Here is a 12,765-nt window from a genome sequence, read left to right as displayed (position 1 = left end):
AAGCATGTCATCAGTAGCACTATCATTACATAATCAAGATTTTTCCAACTGAGAGCTATGTGTTGCCCTCTGTTCATCTCTTTGAAGCATGCACATATACAGGGCACGTTTGTCCCTATATTTCCATGTTGTTCCCATATTAATCTGTAGTGTGAAAAGGTGAGTCTTTGGTGATATGGTTCATTGCTGTTTCTAAAAGAAATCCATCTGCATTTTGCTGAGATGTGCAGCTATTTGAAACCTCCCAGGCTTAAGAAGTGCTTTCTGTCATGTATGGACTGTGAAATGTATTTAAAAACAAAATTTAGAAGATAGAACATTGACCCAAGCCATTCTATAATTGAATGCAAACAGCTAGGGTGCACAGGCCCGGCAGTGGGGAAAGTACACACTGTGCCTTCAAAAATTGTGTAGAAAGTGCTCCAAAACTCCCTGTCTGCAAACATAATACCTCCTTCCACCACCACTTAAGTTCTGTAGCTCCACTGGCCCCCAGAGCTGTATCTTAGTCTTAAATTTGCATTAATTATCTGGTTGGACCTGGGTTATATCTACACTACAGACTTCTGCCACCATAGTTATGTCTGTCAGGTATGTGAAGAGATGTGATCCCTGAACAACATAGCTGTGCTGGCAGAAGTCCCTAGGGTAGATTCAGTTATACCAGCAAAGCTCACACTTTTATCATTATAGCTTGTTTTGTTTGGGTATGTATGTGGAATAAGATAATAAAAGCACCCCTTTACTGGAATAATTTGCATCCAAACTACCTGACAGTGGCTCAAAAATAATATGGACCATTTTTTAATATCAACTACATTTAATATAAACCCAGTAAGGTAAGTGAAGAAGTAGGAACATTGATGGCATTAACTGGTATAACAAATCAAAAGAACTTCATATTTAATAGTTAAATAAATTATTCAAATCAGCGTTAAACCCATATAGAAACTGATTTTACAGCCTTTTTTGCTGGGCTACCTCCTTGTAATGAGCTCAGTGCAAGATGACTGGAAGCACTGAAATGTCCATTTTAATCAAAGCCTTACTTTCAAATTTATTTTACAATGTCTATCTGGTGAGAACTGACTTACGATGCGAAATTTCACACTGTCATTTTGCGGAAACTATACAATTTTCTTTTAAGTAAGTGTATTTTTGTTCTCTTATAGATAGCTTTGCTTAAAAGAGACTTATTACTTGATAGTTTTCTATAAAGAGAAAAAACTAGTAAGAAATCATTGTTTTTGTTGTTACAGAAAATGCTGAATAAAGTGAATTTAGGCCATGCTGCAAGATGTGTTGCATATAGTCCTGATGGTGAGATGGTAGCTATTGGAATGAAAAATGGAGAATTTGTCATCTTGCTTGTAAACAGTCTTAAAGTTTGGGGCAAAAAACGAGACCGGAAATCAGCTATTCAGGATATCAGGTACATCAGAAATTCAGTTGAAATAGGACAATATGGCCCTAAACCTGTAGTCCTTATTTAGGGTTATTTCCTGATTGAACTAGGATGGATTCTCTTTAACTGGAGTCTTTAAATCAAGATTAGAGGACTTCAGTAACTCAGACAAAGGTTATGGGCCTACTATAGGAATGGGTGGGTGAAGTTCTGTGGCCAGTGCTGTACAGAAGGTCAGACTAGGTGATCATGATGGCCCTTTCAGGCCTTAAAGTCTAGGAGTCTAATCTCCACCTGAATACAGCTAATAATCTTTGCCTATTAGACTTTTAATAAGAGGAGTTAATGTTACGTTACAATATCACCACATAGCACTGGGAAATCCCGTATCTCAGCCTCAAAGGATAAATGGTACTTTACTTATATTGTTAGGCACTTCATAATAATGAAATATTAACAATTCTTAACTACATATGCTTCAAGCATCAGTGTTTCTTTCTGATTCAACTGTTTCAACATCAGTGGTGAGGTTTGGTCTGGATCAGAACTTGTTATTGTTTGTCAGTCTTTTCTTAGAAAAGATTGAACTTTTATACCTTAAGAACAGTGGATCAAAGCAAACAAAAATCTTAACAAATGCACCAATACAGCAAATTATATCCCTGCTTCATGATTTGTTGTCTAGAATCAGCCCCGATAACAGATTTTTGGCTGTTGGCTCACACGAACATACTGTCGATTTTTATGACCTCACCCAAGGCACAACCTTAAACCGGATAGGCTACTGCAAAGATATTCCAAGTTTTGTCATTCAGATGGATTTTTCAGCAGACAGCAGATATATTCAGGTATGTTTTAGGTGGGCATGCAGTTGTTTAGAGTTCCTCTCATTAATTGATCATCAAACACTTAAAGGAACAAAATTAAGCATATAAAAAGCCTTCCAAAAGTCTGGCCTGTAAAGCATAGGACTAAAGGGGGGAGGGATAGCTCAGTGATTTGAGCATTGGCCTGCTAAACCCAGGGTTATGAGCTCAATCCTTGAGGAGGTCATTTAGGGAACTGGGGTAAAAATCTGTCTGGGGATTGGTCCTGCTTTGAGCAGGGGGTTGGACTAGATGACCTCCTGAGGTCCCTTCCAACCCTGATATTCTATGATCTAAAGAGCTCTGTTCATCCACAAGCATCCCCTAAATCTATCAGTTGTCCCAAGAAACAAGTACAAGCCTTGCTATGAAATGATCTGTGAGTTAGAAGAGCATTTTGGGGTACTGGTATGCAAGTGAGTATAACCAGCATCCCAATTGTCAGCAAAATTCCTGTATTCAAAACTGCAATAACAAATAGCTGTTGGGCTGGAATTAAGGATTAATGAATCTAGGGATTTGTAACTACACTTATATATTACCCTATTAGGACTTATCAGTATGGTAGAATTACCTGGCCTCATGAAGGTAAAAGCTGGGTCTAGAGTACAGGTGCACACAGTAATGGTAGAACAGTAAAAATGGGTACATTTGTGATGGGTTGGATCCCCTGGGATGTCACCTGGTGTGCTGGGATGCCAGAGTCAGACTATTCTGCCAGCCTGGGTCCCCTTTACCTGGCCTTGCTGGGTTAGGGTCCCCAGCCAAGCACACAGGCAGGGCCACACTCACCTGCACAGAGAGATAGAGATCTGCTGTGGGGAGGCTCAGCTTAAGGGGCTTGCCACACCACCCAGCTGTTCACCCCCACTTGGAGTACAAACCCAAAATTATATGAAATTCACCTCTTCCCTTAATGTGGAGGAGGGTGTACACAACTTCTTGCTCCTTCCCCCCAGTTAGAAATCACATAAACTGGGTTATATTATAAACCAGAAATAAATTTATTAACTATAACAGGTGTATTTGAAATAGTTAAGGAGGTAGCTGACAGAACAAGGCAGATTACTAAGAAAATAAAACAGAGCATGCAAACTAAGCTTAATACACTAAAGAAACTGGTTACATGTAAGTTCTAAATGTGGTTCTAATAATCTTCACAGGCCAGACGCCCTTCCAGCCTGGGTTCAGTTCTTTTCCCCAGTTCATTCTTAGTTGTTTCCAGCAGTCATCTTGGGTGGGGAAGCAGGAGAGCTCTCACAACCAGGATTACCTCACTCCCCACCCTTAAATAGGATTTGCATAAGGCGGGAGTCCTTTGTTTCCTAGTTTGGCCCCCCTTCTCTTACAGTGGAAAGTTACAAGAAGTCCCAGGTAATGTTTTAGTATCAGGTAACAAGACCACCTGACTCTGTAGGGCCCCTGTAGCCATTTTTCACAGGCTGACCCACATATTCACAGGAACACAAAGCTCTTTTACAGTCCATTGTCTCTTGCTGATGGGCCATCAGCACTATCGGGCTTTTTCATTGTTGTACCTGAAGTGTTAGCGGCAGAGGGTGGGGGGAGGACAGTAGTTGTTGTGTACCCCGTCCTCCACATTGAGGGAAGAAGTGAATTTCATAATATATCTTTGGGTCTGTACTCCAAGGGAGGTGGACATCTGAGTGCTGGAGCAGTCCCTTAAGCTGAGTCTTCCCAGAGCTGACCTGCAGCTGGGTGTGACCCTGCCTCTGTGTGTGTGTTAGAGGATGTTTTAAGAACCTGGCTCAGCAAGACAGGTTAAAGAGGGCCCATGCAGGCAGAACAGGTAGACTCAGGGGTATCTCAGCACACCAGGTGACATCCCAGGGCGGGGGGAGGGGGTGTCCAACCCATCACAACATTCTTTCACTATTGTGTTCTGCAAAGTCCACAGAAAAAGGCTGGTCTCACACACACAAGTACTCTGTACCTTTAGGGCTCAAATATGCCTTTAGAGCGCTGATCATCATCAAAGATGTTGAGCTACAGGGAGCTGCATGAGGTATTGTGCACAACACCTTTTGAAGCTCCCAAGTGTGTGTGGGTAGCATACCTGTTGCTATTCCTTTTAAGGGGGAGGTACAGCATGTGCTCTTCTCCACAGCTGGGCAGTTATGCTATCCACAGTAAAGGGAGTGGGGGCAGATCCTTGTCTTTCACAAATGTCATTGCCTCTTTGGGATCAAAAAAGGAGTAGTAGTCTGCAAGGGTGGCTAGTTCTTGCAAGGGGATTCTGGGAGTAGGGATTTTGTTTTACCTTGCACTGCTTCAAGGGGCCAGCAATGTTTTGACCTATAATTTTTGCTATGGAAGCTGAGAGCATAAAGGCTTCTCTTTACTCTCAGATACTGTATGAAAAATGCCATCTCTCTAAGACTGAGCATAGTGCAATGTATATCATCACATAGCAAGAGGATCTGCTGGCAACAAGTAGCTATGCAAAAGCTCTCTATTAGCTAGAAGCAAAGTTAGTTTCACAGTTTTAGTACCATAGTAGATAATATACAGTATCTCACATATTTTTGTCCAAGTCAACAGTACTAAAGTACATGAACCCAAATGGTTCACGGTTTCCTTCCAAGGTGTCAGATGCTGCCAAGATGCTGCCAACTTTGACAGGAAGATGTGAGATAGTACAGATAATAATCTGATTGACAGATTATTCATCAGCAATGGATTATTAGTATGAGCTGCTCATTCAACAGCCAAATCGTTAGTTCATACTGTAAATTTGTTGTGATTAGTTTATATTGTATATAACTCAATTACAAAAGCCCAAGGAAAGCCATAAACTTAGAGATATAGGTAAATTACTATATTGTCCCTCTGGAAGCCATTACTGTTAAGAAATAAACTTTTAATTTTTAAATATTGAAATAACATCAAAATACATTTATGGAAAAGTTAATATACTCTTTCTACATTCAGGTATCAACCGGTGCCTATAAACGTCAGGTTCATGAGGTGCCATTGGGAAAGCAAGTGGTAGATACCACACTAATAGAAAAGATCACATGGGCCACATGGACAAGGTGATGAAATGTCTAAAAACCAAAGAACTTGTTTTTACAAGCAACTGATTGTGCATGAATCTGTACTACAGAAATAGGATAAGTGTTATGAACTGTTATGAAAGTGCAGCTAGTGCTGGGATTCACAGAGTTTTAGGCTCTTTTAGATTTGCAAAACTATTATATGAAGAACGCTAGCCCTTTTGCTTTTCTGTGGCCCTGTCTGCACTGTACTTTTAGAATGAATTTATAACTAGTTGGTGTCACAGTTGCCTCCGTACATGGTTTGTACCCACACACACACAATGTGGTTGGTACTCAGGATTATCCCCTACCCACATCTGTGTAATCACTCTTGGCCAGTCCCCTTTACTCCCAGCCAGCTGAGCTGCCTGATATGCCAGAATGCATTGCCTTATGCATTGCTGGTGCCACTTTGTGTGCAGCCCTCCAGGCACTCTGTCCCTTGCTGAGGCACTCTGCGGTCACTTCCCACATTTTGCACCAATACATACACAGTTAGGCAGCATGATAGATGTGGCTAGAAAGAAAGCAGGGCTGATATGATCATGTTATGAAAAAGTTGTTGCATGGCCGCTACTTAAATGTGGTTATTATAACTGAGTTACATAGGACCATCACAACCTGATTAAAAAAACATGGCTGTACGCTTAGTGTAGACAGAGCTGTAATGTCAGTTGAGCAGCACAGCCTATTTACTCTCTATGGCTTTTTAATTACAGTGTAGTTTAAAACTGTAATGAACTATACTAATGCCAGTGGTACAGGCATTAATCAGAAGATCTGCCAGTATCCAGTGAGATGACAATACACACAAGCTTAGCTCTTAGGGAACAAGGGTAGGATTGAATAACACATTCGCTCTTACTGCTTTGTTATCAAGCAAACACAAGACTGCAAGGCAATTACAATGGCCTCTTCTGTCAGCGAGTGTAGGAGAGGGTGCAGATACATTTGACAGCTGATATGTAGGCAAACATTCTAAGTGAGGGAATAACGGCTATTTTAAGAAACACTCTAGATACAAACAATAATCCCCTCACTTGAGTAGTTAGGGCCCAGGAAAGGAGCATTACTACGAGGCATCACTGCTATAAAATTTCAATGTGAGTGGGAGCATACATGTGGGGGAAAGGAAGAGTGTCTCACCTAGGCAGGATGTATTTATATCTCACATGAGGGGGGATATATGGGGGCTAGTGCCTCATGAGGGGTGAGTTTGTACATCTTGATGGGACTTGTGTTGTGGTCTAGGGCATGAGGGAAAATGAGCACGTGGGGTGCTCTCTCTATACCATGAAGATGCATTTGGGTGCAATAATGCACAAGGACAAGGTGAATCCCTAGGGAGAGCAGTTTACTAATAGTCATCCACCATTGTCCTGCTGTAAAGCCAACCATTATGCCCATAACACTGGTCCAGAAGAGCTAGTGGCCCATGCTTCTTCATAACTATCTTTTTTTTATGTTTTGGAGCAGCATTCTTGGAGATGAAGTCATTGGGATTTGGCCAAGAAACGCTGATAAAGCAGATGTCAACTGTGCGTGTGTGACCTATGCTGGTTTAAATATAGTGACAGGAGATGATTTTGGTCTAGTGAAACTTTTTGACTTTCCATGCACAGAAAAATTTGTAAGTGTACATTTTAGCTTTTATTTTACTCTAAGATGCTAGGTTTTGTGTTTAACCAGTTTTACAACGCCCTGAAGGCAAAGAAGTGCCAGTAGGTTAGAAGTGTATTACACTAAATGAAATGTGTATTTTCATATACTTGCAAAAGAACATAGGGGTTGTTTGTGTTTAATGGCTGTAATAGTTTATTTATTGTCTGCAATACTCTGTCTTCTTTCTAATAGGCCAAACACAAGCGTTATTTTGGTCATTCTGCTCATGTTACCAACATACGCTTTTCTCATGATGACAAGTATGTTATAAGTACAGGAGGAGATGACTGCAGGTAACTCCTTATTTTACTAAGCAAGAATTTTGTTAAACAGGTATGGTCCACCCCCATTGCAACACTGTGTTTAGCATCTTCTCAGAGCATGCTGCCACACGGCATCTGAAATCCATTTATGTAGCAACACAAAGACTAGGCTAAAACACTCTCAGTACTTGCTCAATAAACACAGGTCAGAAAATTTAACACATTTTAAAGAAAAATAATATGAATGACAACCTCAAAGATCACAAACCAGGATAAAAAGTTATAAGGAATAGCAACCCTCATGCTTTGGATTTAAACTAACCATGAAGGGGTAGAGTCCCAAAGGCATCACTGTCATTCACAAAACCCCTGCTCAGCTGCCCCTTACCCTAGAGCAGTGGGCCCGAAACTGTGGGGCACACCCGCCCTAGAGGAGTGCAGAGGAACATTCGGGAAGGACACAGCAAAGCCTGGACCAGCCCCCACAGGGTGCCCAGGAGGGAGCACCACCCAGTCCCGCTCCGCCCCCAGCTCTGCCGGAGTCCTGGCTGAGGCCCCGGCTCCCAGCTGTAGCACCACTCCCTGCCCCAGCCTTGGCCCCGAACCATGGCCGAGCCACGGCTTCCACTCTCAGCCCTGACCCTAGCCTCAGCCCCAGGCTGTGGCTCCACTCCCGGCCTTCGCTTTGGCCCCTGACTACGGCCCACCCACGGCTTCTGCTCCCAGCCCCACCCCTAGCTCCATTCTCGGCCCCACACCCGCTCCCAGCTGCACCCCCCCCCCCCGCCCCCAGCCTTGGCCCCCTTGCTCCTGTCTGCTCCTGGGAGCTGCAACCATGAAAATCTTGGGGAACACTGCCCTAGAGGGACCTAAAGTCCCTAGGTGCCTACATCTCTGATGGAAAAGACCCCAAAATTCAGCAGCTAAGTCCAGACACCACCCAGAAACTTGGTACCTAAACCCCAGCAGGAGTCACGCTTAGGACACATTCTAAGCCCCCATGAGATGGCAAGGAGGCACTCTCCCTTATAACTTTTAGACCATGGTTAGAGCACTCATGCGGGGTGTGGGTAGGGTGACCAGAAGTCCCAATTTTATAGGGACAGTTCCAAGATTTGGGGCTTTGTCTTATGTAGGTACCTATTACCCCCCTCCCGACTTTTCACCCTTGCTGTCTGGTCACCCTAGATGTGGGAGACCAAGGTTCAATTCTCCCCTCTGCCTGAGGGGAAGAAGGAAGTTGAATTTAGGTTTCTCATCTGCAGGGAGTGCCCTACCCTAGACTATAGAGCCACTCAACTCTCCTGCTGGTCCAATGCCTATATAATTATTCATTTAATAATTTATCCACAGTGGAACAGCTCCAACAGGAGAAATTGAGAGTGACCCACCCCAGCATATCCTATAGCTCAGGGGTTAAGGCATACTCCTGAGAGGTGGGAGACCCAAAATCCTTCTCCACGTTAGCTGGAGAGGAACTGAACATACATCTCCCACATCACAGTGTCCTAGCCTCTGGATTAAAGTGTATAAGGGGGTGGGGGCATAATGCAGCAGCAGCATTTCTTCCAAAACAAACCGCTCCAGTACCTAACTCCAGGAGAGGGGGCCCAGTTGTGAATCCTAAGCAGAATCTCCCAAAGGGTCTCCCTTCAGCCCAGTACAATGCTAGGATGCACTCAGGAACTTTTAGAGCAAGCCAGCAGGTTCCACAGAGCCAGTTAGTGTGTGACCCACTGGTCAACCGTAGTATTTACACCTGGCTTGTGTACACTAATGCACTATGTAGACAAGCCCTTAGGCTTAGGTTACACCCTTCTCATTAGCTTTGATGTCTTCCCACTCATCTTGTTGGCTTTTTGGATCCCATTCTCAGCTGCCTAACCCACCCCAATCATTGTATAGGACGTTGGGCACTCCGGTGGGAGACGGGTTGAAGTCTCTGCTCTGAATCAGGCAGAGGACAGATTGGAGGCTATATAGCCCAGAGGCAGGAAAGCGCTGGTCTATGAGTGGGGTTCCTATTCAGTATAATACATATGATTATTATTAATAATAATCCTTAAAAAACAGGTAAGCAGAAATCCAAGAAACAAACTCCAAGTATGGCTAAATGGCAAATTGCAAGAACTTAGTTGAGCCATACAGAGATCCAGAAAATAGAAATGCAGCTCAAACAGAAAAGTAAGCAATGCCAGTGAAATGTAAGGTGTAACTAGAGTGGTTTGACGGACGAGCAACTAACCATACCCATAACACAATGAAGTTCATGTAGATGAGAAGCAGGAAGGCTGCAAGAGAAAGTAGCTATTGACCTAGCACAGGCAAAAGGAGTAATTAAAAGGCCACTGTGAGACAGCTGAAGTATTGCTTTGTATCAGTTGTCCTAGACCATGGTAGTGAGATACCTACATTTTTTACGTACGAAAGATGAGGCACTGTTTGAAATGTCAAAAATGAAAGTGCTGGCAGAAACTGATTCCCATAGATATGACAACCCTAACTGATTAGCAATTAGGCAAATCTTTCGTTATTCACAGATGCTTAGTCAGCATATCCTGTACCAACCTCATTCAGAGGAAAATTTCACAGACAGGACAATTGATCTGATCCACATAGGAATTGCTATTGGTTCTATGGAAATATGCATGTTTCCATGATTCACAAAACCAAATACTGGTTCAAGTGTAACTGTTGAGCAGTTTACCATGTGCTATTAAGTAACTGTCAACATGCTAGTGACTTTGCCCAAAGGCACACAATGAGTTGGGGGTACAGCCAAGATTAAAATTCAGTCATTGTACCAGCCCAACTTCTCTCTGAAGCAAGCTGGATAATTTGTGAGCAAATGCTGAAAGTAAAAAAAAAAAAAAGCCCCCACATACTAGATGTTTACAGTTGTTTTATGAATAAGGGAGCAGTGTTGTTCTTTGAAAAGTGACTGCGCAAAAATGTATCATAGGGCTCCTTAGTCATTTTCTCTTATTGACATCCATACTAAACCTGCTCAGTTTGGGAGTAAAAGGATAGGGTTTTTTTCCACAAGTGCTGAAGCTGCAAACACAACCTGCAATCTGTACAGTATTATTCTAGTGCTAATTGTAAAAGACAACTTTACCACCAATTAACTTTTTTTAGTGTATTTGTGTGGAGATGTCTTTGAAAGAGGAATTGCTTCTGGTGCTGCAACTACCATGTGACTGCAGAGGAGTGAAGAGTCATGCCAGTCCACAATGCTTTGGCTGCTCTAATTTCATAACAAAAATGCTGCATGGATTACACACTTTCGGAATCTGAGTGATAATACTGAGTGCCACTACGATCTCGTATTTGAAAGACTGTGATGCCCTTGTGATGGAAGCTGAAGTTTTAAAGGTTGTTCCTAGGCCTCAGCAATGAACAGTTCAATCATTAAACTGCTTTTGCTAAATATTTTTTAATTATTCCAAGCAGCTACAACTGTAGCATATAAAAAAAAACAAAAAACAAAAAAAAAAACCCTTTGAGAGTCAGTATTCCTAAAATGTAACACAGCATTTAATTTGTGAATCTGTAAAATCATTTCTTTACACCTTCTTTCAGGAATGTTCCCATTTTAACACAACTTTAAAACTCTTGTTTGGAATTTTATGCATTGTGAGTAAGGCTTTGTATTTTTTTTTAAAATGACCACAGGGGGTTTCACATTCACGTTCAATAACCAAATGAACCAAGTAACACATTTTTAAAGTTCACTATTTTTTAAAAGAACACATTTAATTTACAAAGTTTTCTATCCATGAAGTGCCTTTGAAAGAGTTTGCCAATAGGCCTCCCACCACTGTCAGCTTTCTGCATATGGTGCTATAAACTTCCATCCTGAGGAGGGCTTAACACAAACACTTTTTCCAGATCTGACATGGTCACCCATTTTTTGCTGGTACTATTCTTAATACTGTCACAACTGAATTCCAAAATGATTCCTTCAGAAAGAACATACATACTGTTATACAAGCAATTATCTGAACCTCCTGTTTGTCAGTGACATGAACAATCTATTAAGGGGCAGAATGTATCTGGCTCAAGAAGGTAGCAGGTCAAGGCCAGGATTTAAACTCAACTCTGAGGGATGATATGGGTACAAAGGACTTTTTTCAGGGAGGAGGGAAAGAAAATAATTAAAAACTACTGTTATCTTCTTGTGTTCCTCCCTCTCTTTGGGTCTGTGCTTTATAGTTGACTACTTATACAGTAAAAGTTTAGTAAATTGCTTTGGACTCTTCCAAGAAGCACCATTTCCCATCTTTTACTCAGGAAAAGCTTCTCGGAGATGTGCTAATTGTACATAATGAATGACAAGTAAAGCAGTAAGAAGAGATTAGGTTAATCTGGCAACCATTCATACGCTGTTTAGAAACATGTATGTGACATTAACAAAAATAAATAGAACTGAATGAAAATTCAAATGGAACGTTTGTCAGAAAATGCCATTTTTTCAAAACCAAATCTTTCGACAGAAATTGTCTATTTCAGTGAAATTTAGTTTTTAAAAAAGTCTAAACTACCACACAGTGAAAATGCTCCATTTTGAGTTTTCATTCCAAAACAAAACAACTTTTCATTTTGGTATATATTTCATATTATAAACAAATGTAAAAAGTGAAATGTTTGATTGACCCAAACCTGTGTGTGTGTGTGTAAGTCAGGGGTCGGCAACCCACGGCACGCATGCCAAACACGGCACGCAAGCCGATTTTGAGTGGCACGCTGCCTGCCCGGTGAGAGGAGGAGGGGAGGAGGGGCAGGAAAGTACCACGCTGGGGGGAGAAGTGGGGGAGGTGGGAAGCTTGGCTGCTGCAGGACCAAACTTCTGCCCCCGCAGGGGAGAGTGGTGGTGGTGGTGGGGGGGGGGGGTGTCCCGGCCCCCAGCCCCCCCCAGCCCCCACGCCCACCGCTGTCCCCTGCGGGGGCAGGAGGCAGAAGCTTGGTCCTGTGGCAGCCAAGCTTCCCCCCTCCCTTGCTTCTTCCCCCAGCGTGGTACTTTCCTGCCCCTCCTCCTCCTCCCTCTCCCTGCACTGATCAGCTGATGCCCCTTGCGAGGGGGAGGGGGAGCGAAGCAGAGCAGAGCCAAGCGGCAGCGTTCTCGCTGCTCCGTAGAGCAGGCAGAGAAGAGGTAGGGAGGGGCCTTGGGGAAGGGGGTGGAACAGGGCATATCCCTTCCAGCCCCCTGCCCTGAGCCGCTCAGGGCAGGGAGCACCCCCATGAGCCGAGCACCCCAGCCCTCTGCCCTGACCCTCCCCCACACACCCAGCCTTCTGCCCTGCACCTCCACACACACCCCAGCCCTCTGCCCTAACCCCTGAACTCCCCCCCATACCCAGCCTTCTGCCCTGCACCCCCACCCCTCTGCCCTGACCCCGAACTCCCCCCCCAGCCTTCTGCCCTGACCCCTGAACTCCCCCCATACCCAGCCTTCTGCCCTGCACTCCCACACCCCCCCAGCCCTGACCCCAAACTCCCCCCCCCCAGTA

At 43.4% G+C, this 12,765-nt stretch overlaps 1 protein-coding gene across 2 annotated transcripts in view; it reads left to right on the top strand.

Moving 5' to 3' along the window:
- EML6 (EMAP like 6) overlaps positions 1-10,428 on the top strand; it is a 321,992-nt gene extending 311,564 nt beyond the window's left edge. For both annotated transcript variants that reach the window (XM_024215452.2, XM_026653192.2), the window contains 6 exons: positions 1,260-1,432; positions 2,091-2,253; positions 5,224-5,327; positions 6,807-6,960; positions 7,185-7,285; positions 10,394-10,428. In XM_024215452.2, the coding sequence (XP_024071220.1) occupies positions 1,260-1,432; positions 2,091-2,253; positions 5,224-5,327; positions 6,807-6,960; positions 7,185-7,285; positions 10,394-10,418 (720 nt within the window). In that variant the 3' untranslated portion in view covers positions 10,419-10,428. The remainder of the gene's footprint in view (positions 1-1,259; positions 1,433-2,090; positions 2,254-5,223; positions 5,328-6,806; positions 6,961-7,184; positions 7,286-10,393) is intronic.
- The last annotated feature ends 2,337 nt before the right edge of the window (positions 10,429-12,765 follow it).

Source organism: Terrapene carolina, unplaced genomic scaffold, assembly GCF_002925995.2.
Source record: "Terrapene carolina triunguis isolate 2854851 unplaced genomic scaffold, T_m_triunguis-2.0 Scaffold132, whole genome shotgun sequence".
NCBI classification, from domain to species: domain Eukaryota; kingdom Metazoa; phylum Chordata; order Testudines; family Emydidae; genus Terrapene; species Terrapene triunguis.
Note: the sequence above shows the minus strand (reverse complement) of the source record. Positions and strands in the feature narration are given on the sequence as shown.